Genomic DNA, 22,073 nt, shown 5'->3' with positions numbered 1-22,073 from the left:
TTTAATTGTTTGTTTTAAAAGTTTGCCTCATTCACGCCTTAACGTCTGAACGGAATTTTATAAGACTTGGTTAATTTAAAGATAGGATCTTAGGCACGGACACAGGCTACTTTTTATGGCGGGAAAATACCTCATTCCCGCGGAAATCTAGATTTCGTGATCGTGTCAAGAAGCGCATGACGCCATAGCTACTGGAATGATTTCGATGTTTTTTTTTAAACTGAGTGACCTCAAGTTAGTATTTGATCACTTTTCTAACTTAGAGGGTAGGTAGGCGCCATAATTTAGGGAATTTATGATAAAATTTTGATGCAACTGTCTTTATTAAACAGTTATATCTCATTCCTACAGGAACCTACACATAGCTATAGCTAGCTATCTATTAACATTAAAACTCTTTCTAGAATCACATTACGCCAATTAATTGATCTGATTTGTATAAGTTTTTTTATTCAACTGACTGTTACATTACATACAGATAAAATCTAATTACTTACACCACATAATTAATATAGTACTACATGACTAGCTACGCTTTAAACTTGAGGAGGTAATTCGATAGACATTTATATGAACTTTAAGCCCAGTAATCAATCATAGTAATAAGGTAATACTCATTTTAGACAAAGAAACGGATAGGTAATCAGTTCGTCAACGAAATTATAACACCTACACTTAGTTTGTTTACTATTTAACGAGGGAAAATAATCCTTACTAATATTATAAATGCGAAAGTAACTCTGTCTGTCTGTCTGTCTGTTACGCTTTCCCGCTTAAACCTCTCAACCGATTTTGATTAAATTTGGCACAGACAATCTTTAGACCCTGAGAAAGAAAATAGGATACCTTTTATTGCGAAAAGAAGGGACGAAGAGATTGAAATAGGGGTTGAAAGTTTGTATGGGATATTTTAATTTTAAAATATAAATCCATGAAACTTTATATTTAAGCACTTGATAAAAAATAATTAAACATTTGTTCTAGCGTTGCTGAAATTTCGACCAGTGAGGGGGTGAAATGAGGGTTGAAAGTTTGTATGGGAGTTCGTCATTTTTGGGGATAAAACCACGAAACTTTATATTTAGGAACTTGATAAGAAATAAAAAAACAATTTGTTAAAGCGTTTTTGAAAATTCGATCTTTGAGGGGATGAAATAGGTGTTGAAATTTTTTATGAGGTTCGTCATTTTTCAAGATAAAAATATTAAATTTTGTGTTTAGGCACTAAATAACAAACAAAAAATCGTTTGTTCAAGCATTTTGAAATTTTTATCAGTATGGGGGTGAAATACGGGTTGAATGTTTGTATGGGTATTCGTCATTTTTGAAGATAAAACCATGAAACTTGGTACGTAGCTCTCTTAGGATGTGCAGAGTTTTTCAACAAACGGATTTTCCGAAATTCGAACGGAACGGAACGGATTCGGAACGGGAACTACGAAGCCAAACTTTTTGTATACAAAATATTAACCACTGAACCTAGGAACATGATATTTAGTAGTTTTGGGTGTATCAAGTTAAAAAAATTTGGCTTTTGTAGATAAAGTTCCTTTTAACGAATACTCTGCATCGCCGCCACTGCCGTCGGTCGTCGTTCGTCGTCGCGCACATTCGCCGAAGTGTGGCGGCAGTCAACGGCGCTGTCTTGTGGTGGGGGAGCGCACGTGGTGTATACGTGGCCTGCTCGCGAGTGTCGAGTCCAAACAATTTCTACATTTTAACAAATAATAACAAAATAGCAAACGTTGTGTACAAAAAAGTTTTAAATTAGGTCATTTTAAAATATTTTTGTACACAACGTGACGCTGACCCCTGTAAGTGTCTTGGACATAAGGGACCGATAAATATTCCTAGGTAATTTCTGCCACTCAATGGAATACATAGGTACTTTATAACGACTGTAAACAGATATTTTTTATTTTTTTTTAAATATACCTACTTACTCTCTTTTAATCACATGCTATACCGTTCCTTTTATATAATCCTTAATATTCAAATTAAAAGTACGCAGACGAAGTCGCGGGTACCAGCTAGTAATATATAATAAGGGACTTAATATTATGTGGTAGGATGAATCACACTTATTGTTTTGCGAGATCTTACCTACACATTATATAGATTATGATTCGTATATGCTCTCTAAAAAGTCTGAAATAAAATTAAGCAAAATTAAACATTTTGAAAAAACCCACGACGGTAAAAATCTCATCGAAAAAGAATAAAATAACTCAAAACCCCCGACTTAACCCAATTATTATGTAACGAAATATTATATTAGACTTAAAAATACTTTCTAAAAAGAGTTGATATCTCGAGACATCGGTAATAGATATACTTAAGTACCTAAACAATGAATATGGATGTTTACAGTTTTTTCCTAACGTGTCTGTTTCTCGAAAATATACTTAAATGTAGCGATAATAATTTTACCATAATACATAACCGAGGAATATCCGTCGGGGGCTGCCTTTTCTATATAAAATTTCAACAAAAATTTAATCATACTCATAAGTGTATTTTATGTCGTCGTTAAACATCTACAATTCTTCAATAATTGTATTCACGTCACTAGAAAAACTTTAGCTGGGTTAATGGCAGCCCCCGACGGATATTCCTCGGTTATGTATTATGGTAAAATTATTATCGCTACATTTAAGTATATTTTCGAGAAACAGACACGTTAGGAAAAAACTGTAAACATCCATATTCATTGTTTAGGTACTTAAGTATATCTATTACCGATGTCTCGAAATATCAACTCTTTTTAGAAAGTATTTTTAAGTCTAATATAATATTTCGTTACATAATAATTGGGTTAAGTCGGGGGTTTTGAGTTATTTTATTCTTTTTCGATGAGATTTTTACCGTCGTGGGTTTTTTCAAAATTTTTAATTTTGCTTAATTTTTTATAACATCCAAATCACATGCTTTTGTCTAGGCCGGAGGCTCGTACCTTCCAGATTCAGATCTACTAAGCTTTGACATTATCTAGGCCGATTGCTCATGCTTGCTACAGCATCCAGATATGTCGTGGCTGTTCTGTTCTGTCTCTGTACTTGTTATCTAGACAAATTGTCCTTAGGTTTAACCTACTAAACAAATTTTCTGTATCTAGGCCGGTTGCTCGTACTTTCCCAGGTTTACAAAGCTTTGATGTGTACTGTGCTGGTTGCTCATGCCTGTAAGAATGCTATGTAGGCATACAGATACATCGAGGCTATCCCTGTACTTAGTACCTAGACACAGATTTTCTGCCTAGCCCGGTAAGTAACCTTCCAGCAGGTACTGTTCCACATCGTGTACTTAAGTACCGCAACGGACAACAAGGATATATCTAAAACTCTTGTGCACTGTTTCAACACTATGAACCAAATGATCGCAAATTGCTATCTGAACTTATGAACCTGGTAGATCAAAAAGTCTTATTCTGAACAGGAATCACGAACTAAAACATTGTCATACGATTTGATTGAACGGTATCGTTTTTATGTCGCATTGTCATCTGTAGTCCTTACCGAAACAAAACGACATCATAAACTTGTAGGTAAAGAATAGGTGTCCAAGTTTTTGCTTTAACTAACAAGCGCAACGTGTTTAGAAAGTGAAGGTTCTGAATATGAATAGGTAAAGTAAATTTTCAAAATAAGAAGTAAGTATGTGGATTACACATTTTTGTAAGATATGATTTTGATTATGATATTTCCTCCTTGTTCAGCGGAGAAATGAAGTAATGATACCGCCACAATTTGTATTATAATGTAGACAGTATTCTTAAATTATATTTATATTATATATTACTATATTTAATTATTAGTATTTTAAATTTATAAGGACACTATTATAAAAGGTGGGTTCAGATTATTATGAACATTTGTTTGGAAACAAGGTTATAACAATGCAGCAGACTCTCGAAATTGGTAGTGTGTTGGAAGTGAGAATTATCGCCCGTGGATGGATTTTGTGCGAGTTTTATGATGTTAAAATAATTGGATATGAGGAATACACTTCTATACTCCTCCCTGCTTGGCCTTTAAGGAGAAAGTTGCGTCATCTCGGTCAAATAATAAAGGCAACCGTGCTCAGAATTGACACTGACAAAAAATATGTTGACATGGTTGATAACTGCGATCGATAAGAAAGGCTATTATGATTCTTTTTATATGGTAAAAGAAAATATATGGTACTTCATGGCTTCGAAAGGTACGTTATTCATCGACGATTCATAAATAACTTTTGACTTGCAGATCCCTAATAATTATTCTCATGCAGCGACCGTTCATTTTTGCTGACAAGTTAAATGTGCTTTGTTTGTGTGTATACGTATTATCTATCTGTTTTGCTGATTGTGTTAGATGTTTGTTATGTGTGTATGTGTACAGTTGACAAAATATTTCGAAGCAATTTACGTAACTACTTACAAAAGTCGCAAATGATAATGACTTAAATGAAGTACATGTCGTAAAATCCGACATAGGGATTGTGTCCTTTCTAACATGATGAATAATTGTTATGGGCTACATGCTGATCCCCTGTCACTGTAAGGTTCACCATATCCATCTTAGGACTTCGTATCAACAGTAGCTGCAAGTTGTCTTTGATTACTTGTGGCTCTGCCCATCCCATTAGGGATTATGGGCGTGAGTTTATGTATGTATGTAGTTATACGTATAATTGGTATAAAATATTATATTCAATATAGTTAGTTAGGTACATACACGACGTTGCTCACCTCACTATAATCTTTTGTTAAGTCCAAAAATAATCTTTAAAAATATTAGAGTAAAAAATCTGCTGTTGTCCGAATAAATATTTATTGATTTGATTTGAAAAATACAAATGAACTGTACTCGGTTCCCATCAGCGGCGGTTTTATTGAATTAATGCGGTCCTATTGAAGTGTATCGTTTCAAATTACTTAGCAATAATAATTATCAAATGAAAAATGATATTTTTGTTTTCCACACTTGGCAAATTTTGCTGTGTAAGAATCAGAAATAACAAACATTTTAAATAAGTATAAAATTGTCATCACGTATGTATCCCGAAGGGGTATGCAGAGGTGGTTATAGATACCCACTTCTCGCTAGATATGTTTAATTATTGGTTACAAATAAAAAATAAATTATATCCTAAACAACAAACATATCTCTAGACACGCTAAACTTTTAAAAGGATTAAATACAACGTACATACCTGACGAGAATAAAAAATACTAGGCATTTTGTCTGATGTTAAATCTTACTATTCTGCCCTAAGTTATAACCCGAAGGGTAGGTTAATGTAATAGGACGAACCTATTACCATTAACCGGGCACAAATCCTAGAAACCACGCTATATCGACTATTAATGATTAACTCAAATCAAAATCAACATTAATGCAAACACATAAATTCTAATTTAGTGTTTTTTCTCTTATCTAGAGGTAAGTAATTAAGGTTAGAAAAATGTTGTCAACTCCTGGTGGCTGTTGTGCAACTTGCATCATTAAAAACCCTGAACTTACTCAGACCACAATATTTTTTTGACGTGATTGAATCGCTCGCGAGTGCTAAGTACTTATCTGCGTGCTCATCTACGCTCGACATCCTCAAAGTTCAGCCCTTTGCAACTCGTTGCCTACATAGCTGCAAAGACTTCACACACGCTTCACAACGAGGATTCACTGCGTTGAAATAATGTTCGTAAGTTTTACTTTCTTCCTTATTTTAAGTTTATTTTACTTTAACTTAGACCTAATGAAAATTCAAATTTCAATTGCAGTTTTTCTTTAGTGTTCCAGTGCATTTTTAGTGTTTAAAAAAATATGATATTGAAATTAAAACTAGTTTGTTCTCTTGATAGGTCGGACTTTGAGTATGAGAAGCGGGCTAGAAGGAGCAACCCGGACATCAAACATCTGGATTCGGACGACGACACAACTGCTTCAGTGAGGTGAATATTTTATCTTAGTAATTTCAATATGAGTTAGAGAGTTCTGGGCTATTGCTATAGGAATTATAATTTTGTTAAGGTGGATCATTTTCTATACCAAACTTACACGTATAGGTTTGCACAATTCACGTTTTGTTGATTATTTCAAAAGTACTTAGAAATATTTTTTTCTCATTTTGCGAAAGCTGCAAATTTAATTTTTATCTGCTTTTAAGTAAGAAACAAAACATTTTGTATTTTGTAGTTTGAGATAAGCATTTAAACCTTTCTTTTATTTCTTTAGTTCCAAGAAGAAAAAGCAGCCGAAATCAACGGCATCAAAGCGCAAGCCTTCGAGCAGCAGAGCTGCTTCGCCACCAAAAAAAGCCTTAAAGAAGACTTCTGGCTGGTGCTTGGAAAGCGACAGCGACGACGACGTGGCTCGCTACAAGAACGCTACCGAGCAGATCAAGTCGGCCTTCACCAAGCGAGTAGCCGACGGAGTTGTGCGCCGTACAGCCGATCTCACCGGCGACTTATTTGTAGAGCTAAGGCTCTACAATATCAAAGACATACGTAAGGTACAGCCGAAGGACCGGTGGGAGAAAGCGACTTTAAGCTTAAAGTATCAAGCAGATAACGACGCGCCGGAGCTGGTGCCGTTACGAGAATTTGTCCGATGCTGTAAGAAGCAATTAATAATAATAATAATAAATAATAATAAATAAATTTATTTCCAAACCACAAAAAATAAATTACAAAGAAACTTGACTTATCTAATAGGTACAAGCTATTTTTTTGTGGATGGCTGATGCCTAAACTAAGTAAACTTGTATTATAGGACATCAGGCCTTCCCCCGGAATTTACAACTTTAACAACTTAAAGATTACTTTGACAATTTACACAAAAAATAAAAATAAGTAAGTAAGTAAAACAATAATAATGTGGAATGGTGTGAAAGTAACATGTGTGGAGTGTGTGTGTGTATGTGTGTGTGTGTCTGTGTGTGTGTGTGTGTGTGTGTGTGAGTGAGTGAGTGATCACGCATTTAAAACTATATTTATGGGCCTCAACAATATTAAGATAACATAAATATCTATATACTATATAATGCATAATGACAATCTATACTTATAATAAATCTGTAGAGAGGTCAATTCTGTACATTAAATATTTTTTCAAAATAACTATCAGGGGGTGATAAGTGATCGATACTGATGCCAAAAATGCAATCAGTAAAATTTTTGTCTGTCTGTCTGTCTGTCTGTCTGTCTGTCTGTCTGTATGTTCCTTATAGAAACAAAAACTACTGGACGGATTTTAATGAAACTTGGTACAATTATTCTTCACACTCCTGGACAGGTCATAGTATACTTTTCATCACGCTACAATCAATAGGAGCAGAGTAGTGAAGGGAAATCCTTTTGTATGAAAAATCTAAACCACTCAAGTTAGACGTTTGAAATTTGGCATGCAGGTACCTTAGATACCGTAGAGGTGCACTAAGAAAGGAATTCCCGAAATTCCTACGGGAATGGGAATTAGCGGGAAAATCCTTTTGTATGAAAAATCTAAACCACTCAAGTAAGACTTTTGAAATTTGGCATGCAGGTACCTTAGATAACGTAGAGGTGCACTAAGAAAGGAATTCCCGAAATTCCCACGGGAACGGGAATTAGCGGAAAAATATTTTTGTATGAAAAATCTAAACCATTCAAGTTAGATGTTTGAAATTTGTCATGCAGGTACCTTAGATACCGTAGAGGTGTACTAAGAAAGGAATTCCCGAAATTCCCACGGGAACGGGAATTAGCGGGAAAATCCTTTTGTATGAAAAATCTAAACCACTCAAGTTAGACGTTTGAAATTTGGCATGCAGGTACCATAGGTACCGTAGAGGTGCACTAAGAAAGGAATTCCCAAAATTCTCACGGGAACGGGAATTAGCGGGAAATACCTTTTGTATGAAAAATCTAAACCACTCAAGTTAGACATTTGAAATTTAGCATGCAGATACCTTAGGTACCGTGGAGGTGCACTAAGAAAGGAATTCCCGAAATTCTCACGAGAACGGGAATTAGCGGGAAAATCCTTTTGTATGAAAAATCTAAACCATTCAAGTTAGACGTTTGAAATTTGTCATGCAGGTACCTTAGGTACCGTGGAGGTGCACTAAGAAAGGAATTCCCGAAATTCCCACGGGAACGGGAATTAACGGGAAAATCCTTTTGTATGAAAAATCTAAACCATTCAAGTAAGATGTTTAAAATTTGGCACGCAGGTACCTTAGACACCGTAGAGGTGTACTAAGAAAGGAATTCCCGATTCCCACGGGAACGGGAATTAGCGGGAAAATCCTTTTGTATGAAAAATCTAAACCACTCAAGTTAGACGTTTGAAATTTGGCATGCAGGTACTTTAGTAAACTTAAAGATTAGTTGCAACAGGATATTACAAAATTCCCACGGGAACGGTAGTTAACGGGAAAAAACATTTGTATGAAAAAATCAAATCTAAATAAAAGGAGAAACTGACTGACTCAGTGACTGACATATCAACGCATAGCCTGAACGGCTAAATGTAGGCATTTGAAATTTGGAAGGGACATAGCTTAGGTACCGTAGAGGTGCACTAAGAAAGGAATTCCCGGAATTCCCACGGGAACGGAAATTAGCGGGAAAATCCTTTTGTATGAAAAATCTAAACCGCTTAAGTTAGACGCTTGAAATTTGGCATGCAGGTACTTTAGTTAACTTAAACCTTAGTTGCAACAGGATATTGCAAAATTCCCACGGAAACGGGAGTTAGCGGGAAAAAAACATTTGTATGAAAAAATCGAAACCGCGTAAGATAGATGTTTTCAATTCAATTCAATTAAATTATTTATTGCATTCCATGTAGTACAATGGGGTGTTACATAGGCATAGGAACTAAAACATGGACCCTGTAGGGCACAGCAACGTTGAAGGGAAGAGAGGAAGTGTGTATTAAAATTAAAACTCAATGAACAATCAATTAAAAAAAAAACAATTCAATCAATTGATTCAATCTAGCATGCATGCATACCTTAGTAAATATAAAGTTTATTTTTGGCTGTATTTTGAAAAATGGGAGTTATTGGGAAAAAAAATGTATGAAAAAATCTAAACTGCATAAGTTAGATGCTTGAAATTTGATATGCACTCCCACACACACGAAGATCTCTCTCTTATATAACACGCCACGCGGACGAAGTCGCGGGCAAAAGCTAGTATATAATACATCTAAAGCTAGCAAATTGGAGTGAGAATACCATTTATTTCACTTTCTTGCACAGTTAATAAAATTTCAGTTACAGATTTTTTCATCCGGGAATATGTGAGGGAATGTATATTGAGTTTTTTAATTATGAAAGTGTACAAGCGAGGGGCTGTATACCCATAGAAACGTCTAGCAAAACGTGATTTAAAAAAATTCCTCGGGCAACTAAAAATTCGTTTATTTTGGATTGGTAAATTTGATCCTGATATTCGGTGGTAAATTCAAATTCAAAATTCAAAAATATCTTTATTCAGTAGGTAACATAGTTACACTTTGAATCGTCAATTTTACATAACGAACGTCTCATCCGCCTAAAACTACTGCAGCTTCTCACAACCTGTATAGCCGGGGAAAAGAAGCTGCAAGAAAAACCTCGGCACAGGGCCCTAGACGTTCTTTAAAAAAATAAAAATAAACATAAAACATAAAATATTGGTATACAATTGAGTAATTTAGCTGCCTAATATCAGTTCTCAGACAGTTAATCCCATGCATTCATATCTTCTAAATAATCACTAACTTTATAATAACCTTTTTTGTAAAGTTTTTGTTTAACTACTGTCTTAAAACAGTTGAAAGGCAAATTCTGAATGTCAATGGGAATCTTATTGTAAAAACGTATACATTGCCCCTTAAAAGATTTAGTAATCTTATGTAATCGACTGACTTGTAAAGCAAGTTTATTTTTGTTCCTGGTATTAACAATGTGCCGATCGCTATTTTTTGCAAATAATCCTATATGTTTTTTTACATATATTAAGTTTTCAAAGATATATTGTGATGCCAAAGTTAAAATATTAATTTCTTTAAATTTATTTCTAAGTGACATCTTGGGTCCCAATTTGTAAATCGCCCGAATGGCTCGCTTTTGCAGAACAAAAATGCTGTTCATATCTGCAGCATGACCCCACAGCAAGATGCCGTACGACATTAGACTGTGGAAGTAGGCAAAATAAACTAATCGCGCGGTTTCTACATCGGTTATTAAACGAATTTTTTTGACCGCGAATGCTGCTGAGCTGAGCCTTTTGGACAACTTATCAATATGAGGACTCCATTGCAACTTAGCGTCCAAAGTAATTCCCAAAAATACAGCAGTATCCGTGAGGTCCAATTCCTTATTTTTTACAATAATAGAATCGAGGGGCCTACTAACATTCGATAACGTAAAATAAACATATTTTGTTTTATTTTCATTAAGTAGCAGGTTGTTTACAGTAAACCAATCCACTACCTCTGAAATGGCGTTGTTTACATCGTCAAAGGAATCTTGTCGTCTCTTTACTTTAAAAAGTAAGGAGGTATCATCTGCAAACAGCACCACCTCATGTTTTACAAGACTAGGTAGGTCGTTTATGTAAACTAGGAATAGAAATGGACCTAGAATTGAGCCCTGCGGGACGCCTATAGTGACGTTAGATCCACACGATCTGCAGCCATGCACATCAACCCTCTGAACGCGGCCACTAAGGTATGACTCCAAAAGAGCGATGGCATTATCAGTTATTCCATAGTGACGAAGTTTCGCGATCAAGATATCATGACAAACGCAATCGAAGGCTTTGGAAAGGTCACAAAAGACACCAATAGCATCTTTGGACTCCTCCCAAGCGTGAAAAACATGATTTATTAACTCAACACCAGCATCGGTTGTTGAGCGACCCTTTGTGAAACCAAATTGTTTATTAGACATTAAATTGTTTAAATTGAAATGTTGAAGTAATTGCAGTAATAAAATTTTTTCAAATATTTTACTAAGCGTGGGTAGTATAGATATTGGTCTAAAATTAGTAGGGTCAGAAGTACTACCAGCTTTAAACAATGGAATGACTTTACTGTGCTTCATTAAATCTGGAAACACACCATTGTCTACACATTTATTAAATATACATGATAGATAGGGAGCTATGCAATCAATCACGGAGTTAATGACTTTAACAGAGAGACCATGAAGATCTGCAGTCTTTTTGATTTCTAAAGATTTAAAAGCTCTTAAGACGTCCCTAGGACTCACGTGTGTAAATGTTAGTTTATCTACTTTGGACGTATCTATGTGCTCCCTTACAAGTGATTGAGCGAGTGCAGGAGATGACTTCAAGTCCTTGGTAGTCGAAAATGGAATGTCAGTAAAGAATTTTTCAAAAGCTTCAGCAACTTGCTTATCATTTGTGAGTAGTTTACCGTCAATTTGTAATTGATACTCGAGATCGCGTGCTTTGACTTTCCCAGTTTCGCTATTAATAACTTTCCAAGTCATTTTAATAATATCTGAGCTACCTTTAATTTTACTGCTAACAAACATTGCCTTCGCGGTAACACAAACACGTTTGAAAACTTTTGAATACTGTTTTACATAGTCGTGAAAAGCTACGCTATGATTGTATGTTCTTTCTTCGTAAAGTTCATACAACCTGTTTCTACTCTTATAAATTCCTACCGTCGCCCAGTCACTAAAAATTGGTGTGTCTGCTTTCTTAATTGTTTTTGCCTTAAATACTTTATTAAATTCCGATTTTGTTAGATTAAATAGGGAGTTATATAACAAATTTGGGTCATCACAGTAAGGAAGTTCTGGTAATTTGTTTGACATATTATCTTTGAATTGTTCTAAACGACTACTTGATATGGGATTGCATGTAACATCCTTTTTCAGTGAGCGGTCAACAAATAAGTTGAAAGATATTTGTTGACCACAGTGATCTGACTTTAATTTATTAATTATTAATTTATCACAAGGTTCTAAGTTACTAAAAATATTATCGATACATTTCGCGGACTGTGACGTGATTCGGGTTGGTTCTGAAAAAAGATTTACAAGATTATAACACAGAAATAAAGATTTGAATGTAGTACTTAATGAGCAATTTTCCAGAATATCAATATTAAAATCACCGCAGACGATAACATGTTTGCTTTTATTACATAATTTGCATAAAGCTTCATCAATAACTTTCTCAAATAGATCATAAGATGAAGCGGGGGGTCTGTATACGCTCAATACAATAAGCCGGCTGAGTTCAATACAGGCTAGCTCAACAGTTCGCTCAACTGAGAGACTTACAATATCCGTTCGTTCCTTATATTTTAAACAATTACGTACTAATATTAATGAACCGCCACGGATAGCCGTCTCCCTGCTGTACGAGCTGGCAACCTGGTGATTATTGAAGCAAACGAACTCATGTTTTTTTAGCCAATGTTCAGTTACGCACATAATATCAACACAATTACTGTTTAAAAAAAGTTCAATTTCAAGTTCCTTGCCCAATATTCCTTGTATGTTTTGGTGTACCAGGTTGATTACATTTGTATTTTTCTTATTGCATTTTATATTTAATATGTCCTCATTTAACTTACTACAGCCAAAGTTTTTCTCTGTTGTCATTAAATTTAATTTAAATTACAAATGTCAGAAATAAAAATAGGCTGCTCAATAGGAGCAGACGCGTTAAAAGCCAACGAATTGGCTGATTCTATTGTAAAAAAAAAGGATAGCGACTTCGCTATTTGTCTTTTGTAAAAGTTAGATAGATAGTAATATCTACCTTTGGTCAAATAAAAATTCCTAACATAGGAATTCGTATCAATGAACTGAAATTTATTATAATAATCGCATACTAAAGTATGCAATGTCAGGTTTAGATCATGCCTAAACTTATTTTCGGAATTAAGCTGACTTTGGCTGAAAGGCAATGCAAACAAAATCACTTGTTCTACATTTGGTAGGCTGTTAAGTAAGGAAATATAATGGGAAAGTAATTCTTTGTTCGCGTTACCTCTCCTACCGGCCAAGATTATGATTGTACTATTTTTCGAGAAATTATAAGAAATTATTCTTTTTAAAATGTCTAAATAGGAGGCACCCGGCATACAATTATTAATTACTGCCCGCCTCAAGAAATGGCTAAGTTGTAAACCCATTGTTTTGCCAATTTCGTCACTAAACATAATAATATTTTGCGCTTTGTTTACCGGCGCGGGCGCCGCCTGCCCGGTCGCCGACGAGAAGGACGTATTATTGTCATTAACAATTGGTGTGAGGAGCAAGTCCTGCGCCGCCGGTACCAGCTGATGGGCCGGCGCGGGCGCGGACAGCGGGGAGGACTCGGAAACACGAGCAGGCCGCTCAGTCTGCGAGGATGAATGATTGCAACTATACTGACGATTAATTAGTGAATCGAAGCGTTCCGCGTTGTGAAAACTCAAATTCACTAACTTATCAGCGGCCAGCTCGTGCTTTCGAATAGTTTTCTGAGCTACTTCGTAGTTCAGTGTCATATTTTCTAAGGATTTTGTCAGTTTTTTTATCTGTGCTTGGAGCTGATCAATTTCACACTCATATTTTTTTGTTTGGTTTTCTAACGTTACGGTACAAGTATTAATTTCGTTCAATAGATGTTGCCCCGTATTAAACAAGTGGTGGTGTGAAGTTGATGCTTGTGGTGAGTCACAAGTGAGGTTACTCTTTGAACACAACACCTCGTGAGATGGGGTGGCGGCAGGGACCAAGTCAGGTGAGTCTGTGATCAGCTCGTCAAACAGCGATTGTGTCCGAGACGTTTTAGAAGTACTGTCCGCGAGTTCAAAGTCCGATATTTGTTTATGCGCGTCGCGCAGCTCGCGTTCCAGAACAACGGTGCGCTTGAGGGCGGTCTCAAACTCATCGCAGCTCCGGTCAAACACATGCACCGTTCTTTGTAGCTGGTCATTTTGGTCTTCCACATCATTTAAACGCTGATGTAAAGCCGCCATCTCACTCTTTAATTGTTTATTTTGTTCTAGTATGACTAATACCTCCTTCTCGCTATCCTCTCTCTCTGATAGTAGCTGCTCACATAACGCTTTAGAATTCTTAAGTTCTAGTAAAGTCAGCTTTAATTGATCTTCTAGCTTACGAGCTGCCACACTGCGAGTAGTCATAGAAGACATAGTACTCATAGTGTTTTAGAGGCAACAAAAGAAAAGAAAACGTGTCAGTGAGAAGCCACCAAAGAAAGAGTGGTAGTTACTTACAATTTTGATAATCGTTATTCTTTAATAAGTATTTAAAATGCACTATAGATTCCGAAAAGATTACGCACTTTTGAGTTTGTAACGGTTTAACTGACACAAAGACACTTATCACAATTTAAACGCCTTATAGCACTTATAACCACACAAATTTATACAATATTGTTAAAATATGATAAGAATATTATGACGAAATTGGTTTTTTATGAATTTATATACGATAAATTAATTTAAATAATTAAAAACTACGAGAGCTAATTTGTTTACAACTTAACCGTAGGGTTGCCAGAGCAAGCAAGGTACTTACAAATACATCTTAAAACATAAAGTTTACGTACATTTAACACTTTTGCTGTTTCATAAACTGAGACAGTAGGGTGACGCATTGGTAGCGACATTATCACTTTAAGAACAGCGCGTTGCGCACGCTCAAGTTTTATAAAGTAAGATTGAGCAGCGCCACCCCATGCAGTTATGCAATATGTCAATATCGACTCACATAAAGCTTTATACGTTTGTATAAGTAATCCTAAATCTGCCACTATTCTAAGGTTTTTAAATATGTAGATTAATTTTCTAACTCGTCCTCTTAAGATATCCATGTGCTTATTCCAATTTAAATTATGATCTACTATGATTCCCAAATACCTATACTCTGAAACCCTCTCCAACGTTGAACAGTTGCAGTCATGATGCTGAAAACTCCTATTACAAGGAAACATATGAGTAATGAGTTTAAATCTCTCTAACGGGGTTGATGCAGCAGTTTTACTAAAACACATATATTTTGTTTTGCTAATGTTGAGGGATAGTAGGTTAGTTTCCAACCAACTGGTAACTTTGCAAAGTCCCATTTCAGCTTTCTGCTGCACTTCCTCCCATGAAAAACCATAAAAGACCAGTACAGTATCGTCCGCAAACATAAGCGATTCCCCATTCATCAAGTCCAACTTGCACAGTTCATTGATGTAAACGAGGAAAAGCGAGGGGCCGAGAGTACTCCCCTGTGGAACGCCATAAGTACAATAACTGCTTTCACTCATATGCTTCTCAAGACGCACTTTTTGGGTTCTGCCGGATAGGTAGTCATGAAACCAATTCAACACAACTCCCCTAATCCCAGCGTTTTCAAGGCGAGATAGTAGGATTGGAATTGAAACGGTGTCGAATGCCTTTTGCAGGTCCAGGAAAATACCAACACACTTTCTTCCAGAGTCTAAGTGGTTAACTATTGAAGAAGTCAACTGTAATACTGCGTCCTCCGTCGATTTGTTCGCCCGAAAACCATATTGATTATCTGAGATAATGTTATTGGACTCCAAGTAATTGACAAGCCGCTTATTAGCCAATTTTTCTATCACTTTAGATAAGGTGGTCAGAAGTGATATTGGCCTATAATTTGTCGGTTGTTCTTTATCTCCAGCTTTATGGATTGGGGAAACAATTGCTTGTTTAAAAGAGGTAGGAAAAATTCCCATTTCGAAGCTTAAGTTACATAAATGGCTTATGGGTTCCATCAAAACATGTTTCAAAGTTTTAATAAAACCGGTTGAAACATCGTCCCAACCGTGAGCACATTTTGTTTTCAATTTATCAATTACTTTAACCACCTCATACACGTTAGTTGGTGTCAAGAGCATGGAGTCGCGGGGGGCAGAGCTAGACCTCGTAGATGCAGCAAGCGTAGCTTCGTCTGTGCCAAGATTGTTCAGAGTAACATTTGCAAGATTACTACCAATCGTGGTGAAATATTTGTTAACTTCGTTAAGTGACTTCAGGGGTGTGTCCGCAATCTTTAACAATTCTGAAGGTATTTCTTTAGTTTTATTCATATCACAAACAGTTTTAATAACCTTCCATGTTCCCTTTGTGTTACCTTGATTTAGTATAAATTGATTATGATAGTACTCCTTTTTAAGTTGTCGCACAATTTTGTTACAAAGATTGCGATAGTTTGTGTACATTTGTTTAAGGTCATCACTATACGCCCTTCTTAGTTTCTTGTGCAGTCGATCCCTTTTACGTAAAGAACTAACAACACCTCTTGTAATCCAAGGTTTAAATGGCTGCTTCCTTCTTGAAATTGTCTTTGTTATAGAAAAGTTTAGTATGCAATATTGGAGTTTGTTAATTAAAATATCAGCTGCATAATTAACATCTTTACTGGCATAAAAATCGTCCCAATTTTCATTTCTGAGGAATTCCGTTATTTCTGTGTAGTTTAAATAACTATATACATGATTCCTTGTATTATGTGGAGTTATATCAGTGCCCGACGCATATAACAGAACTGTTGTATGGTCAGATATTTTTGGTGGAGAATAGACTAAAGTTTGCCACTGGTAAGAGCATTTAGCTGCAAAGTGATCAAGGCAAGTACCCGAAACCGGTCTAGTTGGTCGATCAACTCCTTGAATCAAGCCGTACGTAGCTAAAATATCCAAATACTCTGAAACTTTGCCACAAGAGGTATTAAAAATATTAATATTAAAATCACCTGTGAGAAAAACGTTTTTAGTAGTTATACTTTTTAACAGTTCATCAAGCGAAAATATAAAATCAGAAGGGTCTCTAAAGCAAGGTGGGCGGTAAATGCAAATAACAGTATAATTGTCATTAATTTTGACGACCAAACAATTGCAGTCTCTAGTACAAGTTGGTTCAGTAGCAATCACATTAAACCTATCGCTCACATAAACTACAACTCCGTCATTTTTATTGAAACTGTTCCGAGTATAAAACATATTATAATGTGTCAGAGATGGTGGATTGTAATTTTCATTTGTGAAACATTCTGTTAGAACAAAAACATCAATTTGCAAGTCTATATATGATGCAAACATGATCAAATTGTCAAAATTTCTATTAATACTACAAATGTTTTGATTAAGTATACAAAAAGACTCTCTCGTTGTATTAGTAGTAGTAACCAAAACTTTGGAACTTAATGCGGGATCTGTTACGAGGTAACATGGTACTTGAAAGGTATTATCAATTTCAGTTTCAATGTAATCTTCAATAGGATTGAATTTTAAGCCGTATGTCAATAATATGCTGCAACTTTTTCTGATACATCAAAACATGCTGCTCCCTTAAGTGTGCGACTTCTGTCATGCCTTCGAAGGTATATAGATTAAGACTGCGAGGATATAAATAATGCGTTTGAGTGAGGCAAAGTGAAAATCGTGTATATGTGGTATATTTGTGGGTGATTGTTGATGCAATGAAATGAGTGTGTGTGTAATTTAGTAAAAAACTAAATGAGTTGTATAATACAAAGGAACGAGTGCGAGTGAAACAACATAGGAATACAGGAACCTGCACTAGTCATTTCCTAGCAATACTTTGAAGATCTTCTTCACTATCAATCCTTATGACAGAATCGCCTTCTTTTTTTCTTAGGAAGATTTTTCCGTTTTTAGCCCAGAAGAATTTATAGTTGTTAGAATTTGCGAACTCCTTGGTAAGCGCTAAGAGCCTTCTAGCTCTTGCAGTAAGACTCTCGGATATGTGTAATTTACAGAAGAAGGTGTTTTTTTCGCAAATAAGAAATGAAATTCGCTTTCTCACGGTTATTCACGTACCCGTACATTTAAATGCCATCTTACTTACTACTTTAATTTTAAACTTTCATGTTTTATCCATACTAATATTATAAATGCGAAAGTAACTCTGTCTGTCTGTCTGTCTGTCTGTCTGTCTGTCTGTCTGTCTGTCTGTCTGTTACTCTTTCACGCCTAAACGGCTCAACTGATTTTCATGAAATTTGGTATGGTGATAGATGATAACCTAGAAATGGTCATAGGCTATAAATAATCACGCCATCGTTCTTAGGGGGTAGGCAGTTGGCAGATAACTAAATTGATTTAGTGAATTGTAGTCGTTTTTGTTGGGACTTTTGCTCTTTCACGTCTAAACGGCTGAACGGATTTTAATGAAATTTAGTAAGGTAATAGTTGGTTATCTAAAAACGGTTGTACGATCAAATTGATCACGTCATCGTACTTAGGGGGTAGGAAGTAGGCAGAAAACTGAATTGAGTTAGTGATTTTTTTATGGTTTTTGCTGGGAGTTTTGTCTATCATGCCTAAACGGCTCAACGGATTTTGATGAAATTTAGTTAGCTGATAGATAGTAATCTAGAAAAGGATATGGCCTATTAATATTTATGCTATCGTACTTAAGGCGTAGGCAGTAGACAGAAAACTAGGTTAGTGATTTTTAATTGTTTGTTTTAAAAGTTTGCCTCATTCACGCCTTAACGTCTGAACGGAATTTTATAAGACTTGGTTAATTTAAAGATAGGATCTTAGGCACGGACACAGGCTACTTTTTATGGCGGGAAAATACCTCATTCCCGCGGAAATCTAGATTTCGTGATCGTGTCAAGAAGCGCATGACGCCATAGCTACTGGAATGATTTCGATGTTTTTTTTTAAACTGAGTGACCTCAAGTTAGTATTTGATCACTTTTCTAACTTAGAGGGTAGGTAGGCGCCATAATTTAGGGAATTTATGATAAAATTTTGATGCAACTGTCTTTATTAAACAGTTATATCTCATTCCTACAGGAACCTACACATAGCTATAGCTAGCTATCTATTAACATTAAAACTCTTTCTAGAATCACATTACGCCAATTAATTGATCTGATTTGTATAAGTTTTTTTATTCAACTGACTGTTACATTACATACAGATAAAATCTAATTACTTACACCACATAATTAATATAGTACTACATGACTAGCTACGCTTTAAACTTGAGGAGGTAATTCGATAGACATTTATACGAACTTTAAGCCCAGTAATCAATCATAGTAATAAGGTAATACTCATTTTAGACAAAGAAACGGATAGGTAATCAGTTCGTCAACGAAATTATAACACCTACACTTAGTTTGTTTACTATTTAACGAGGGAAAATAATCCTTACTAATATTATAAATGCGAAAGTAACTCTGTCTGTCTGTCTGTCTGTTACGCTTTCCCGCTTAAACCTCTCAACCGATTTTGATTAAATTTGGCACAGACAATCTTTAGACCCTGAGAAAGAAAATAGGATACCTTTTATTGCGAAAAGAAGGGACGAAGAGATTGAAATAGGGGTTGAAAGTTTGTATGGGATATTTTAATTTTAAAATATAAATCCATGAAACTTTATATTTAAGCACTTGATAAAAAATAATTAAACATTTGTTCTAGCGTTGCTGAAATTTCGACCAGTGAGGGGGTGAAATGAGGGTTGAAAGTTTGTATGGGAGTTCGTCATTTTTGGGGATAAAACCACGAAACTTTATATTTAGGAACTTGATAAGAAATAAAAAAACAATTTGTTAAAGCGTTTTTGAAAATTCGATCTTTGAGGGGATGAAATAGGTGTTGAAATTTTTTATAAGGTTCGTCATTTTTCAAGATAAAAATATTAAATTTTGTGTTTAGGCACTAAATAACAAACAAAAAATCGTTTGTTCAAGCATTTTGAAATTTTTACCAGTATGGGGGTGAAATACGGGTTGAATGTTTGTATGGGTATTCGTCATTTTTGAAGATAAAACCATGAAACTTGATACGTAGGTCTCTTAGGATGTGCAGAGTTTTTCAACAAACGGATTTTCCGAAATTCGAACGGAACGGAACGGATTCGGAACGGGAACTACGAAGCCAAACTTTTTGTATACAAAATATTAACCACTGAACCTAGGAACATGATATTTAGTAGTTTTGGGTGTATCAAGTTAAAAAAATTTGGCTTTTGTAGATAAAGTTCCTTTTAACGAATACTCTGCATCGCCGCCACTGCCGTCGGTCGTCGTTCGTCGTCGCGCACATTCGCCGAAGTGTGGCGGCAGTCAACGGCGCTGTCTTGTGGTGGGGGAGCGCACGTGGTGTATACGTGGCCTGCTCGCGAGTGTCGAGTCCAAACAATTTCTACATTTTAACAAATAATAACAAAATAGCAAACGTTGTGTACAAAAAAGTTTTAAATTAGGTCATTTTAAAATATTTTTGTACACAACGTGACGCTGACCCCTGTAAGTGTCTTGGACATAAGGGACCGATAAATATTCCTAGGTAATTTCTGCCACTCAATGGAATACACCTCATACCTCACCTGGATACCTCAGGGCGGGCTTAGAAGTCGAGGCAGACCGCGTAAAAGATGGTGTGACGACCTCAATGCTTATCGCAAGGATTGGCCGGAGATCGCACAAAGTCGAGAGGAGTGGAAAAATCAAGGGGAGGCCTTTGCCCAGCAGTGGGATCGTATAGGCTAAATAAGATAAGAATGGAATACATAGGTACTTTATAACGACTGTAAACAGATATTTTTTATTTTTTTTAAATATACCTACTTACTCTCTTTTAATCACATGCTATACCGTTCCTTTTATATAATCCTTAATATTCAAATTAAAAGTACGCAGACGAAGTCGCGGGTACCAGCTAGTTTTTCTATAAAATTAAGCAAAATTAAAAATTTTGAAAAAACCCACGACGGTAAAAATCTCATCGAAAAAGAATAAAATAACTCAAAACCCCCGACTTAACCCAATTATTATGTAACGAAATATTATATTAGACTTAAAAATACTTTCTAAAAAGAGTTGATATCTCGAGACATCGGTAATAGATATACTTAAGTACCTAAACAATGAATATGGATGTTTACAGTTTTTTCCTAACGTGTCTGTTTCTCGAAAATATACTTAAATGTAGCGATAATAATTTTACCATAATACATAACCGAGGAATATCCGTCGGGGGCTGCCATTAACCCAGCTAAAGTTTTTCTAGTGACGTGAATACAATTATTGAAGAATTGTAGATGTTTAACGACGACATAAAATACACTTATGAGTATGATTAAATTTTTGTTGAAATTTTATATAGAAAAGGCAGCCCCCGACGGATATTCCTCGGTTATGTATTATGGTAAAATTATTATCGCTACATTTAAGTATATTTTCGAGAAACAGACACGTTAGGAAAAAACTGTAAACATCCATATTCATTGTTTAGGTACTTAAGTATATCTATTACCGATGTCTCGAGATATCAACTCTTTTTAGAAAGTATTTTTAAGTCTAATATAATATTTCGTTACATAATAATTGGGTTAAGTCGGGGGTTTTGAGTTATTTTATTCTTTTTCGATGAGATTTTTACCGTCGTGGGTTTTTTCAAAATTTTTAATTTTGCTTAATTTTATTTCAGACTTTTTAGAGAGCATATACGAATCATAATCTATATAATGTGTAGGTAAGATCTCGCAAAACAATAAGTGTGATTCATCCTACCACATAATATTAAGTCCCTTATTATATATTATACAGTTGCTTTCTGTTTAAAGTTACCTCTATAACACTCATCTGAGAACATGCACCAATCACCCACGAACTCATTCCTGAAATCCGCATTGAAATCAGACAATACGTTTTAATTTTAATAATATTGCAATATAAACGTTTCACACTAATATAGCAGCGCCTCCTAGTGAGTTAATATCATAAGACTTATCTTAGACCATGCACCATTCAACTACGAACCCATTGCTGAAAACCGCATTGAAATCGGACAATTCGTTTTAATATTATTGCAATACTATTTTTCACTAATATTGTAGCACCCTCTAGTGAGTTAAAGACGTAATTTTTATTATTTGGGAACATGCAATAAGCTACCACGCACACATTGCCGAAAACAGAATTGTAATCGGACATTTCGTTTTGATTATATTGCAACATTGTTTTGCACTAATATTGTGGCGCCCCCTAGTGAGTTACAGCCATGACACCTGTCTAAAAACATGAATTCATCAAACACAAACCCGCTATTGAAAACCGCCTCA

The 22,073-nt window shown here is 35.4% G+C and overlaps 1 protein-coding gene across 1 annotated transcript; it reads left to right on the top strand.

The window, feature by feature from the left end:
- The first annotated feature begins 5,804 nt into the window (after positions 1 to 5,804).
- Positions 5,805 to 14,971, top strand: LOC126381136 (uncharacterized). Its single transcript, XM_050030665.1, has 3 exons — positions 5,805 to 5,932; positions 6,216 to 6,595; positions 14,904 to 14,971. Exons 1-3 carry the CDS (start codon positions 5,805 to 5,807, stop codon positions 14,969 to 14,971), a joined length of 576 nt encoding a protein of 191 aa, XP_049886622.1.
- The last annotated feature ends 7,102 nt before the right edge of the window (positions 14,972 to 22,073 follow it).

Source organism: Pectinophora gossypiella, unplaced genomic scaffold, assembly GCF_024362695.1.
Source record: "Pectinophora gossypiella unplaced genomic scaffold, ilPecGoss1.1 Pgos_37, whole genome shotgun sequence".
NCBI lineage: Eukaryota > Metazoa > Arthropoda > Insecta > Lepidoptera > Gelechiidae > Pectinophora > Pectinophora gossypiella.
The sequence above is the reverse complement of the archived record's forward strand: the minus strand, read 5'-3'. Positions and strand labels throughout refer to the sequence as shown.

Coding starts and splice junctions, on each gene's coding strand:
- LOC126381136 (XM_050030665.1), top strand. CDS start 5,805: ATGATATTGAAATTAAAACTAGTTTGTTCTCTTGATAGGTCGGACTTT. Junction 5,933..6,215: donor GACACAACTGCTTCAGTGAG/GTGAATATTTTA, acceptor TTATTTCTTTAG/TTCCAAGAAGAAAAAGCAGC. Junction 6,596..14,903: donor ACGAGAATTTGTCCGATGCT/GTAAGAAGCAAT, acceptor AACGTTGAACAG/TTGCAGTCATGATGCTGAAA.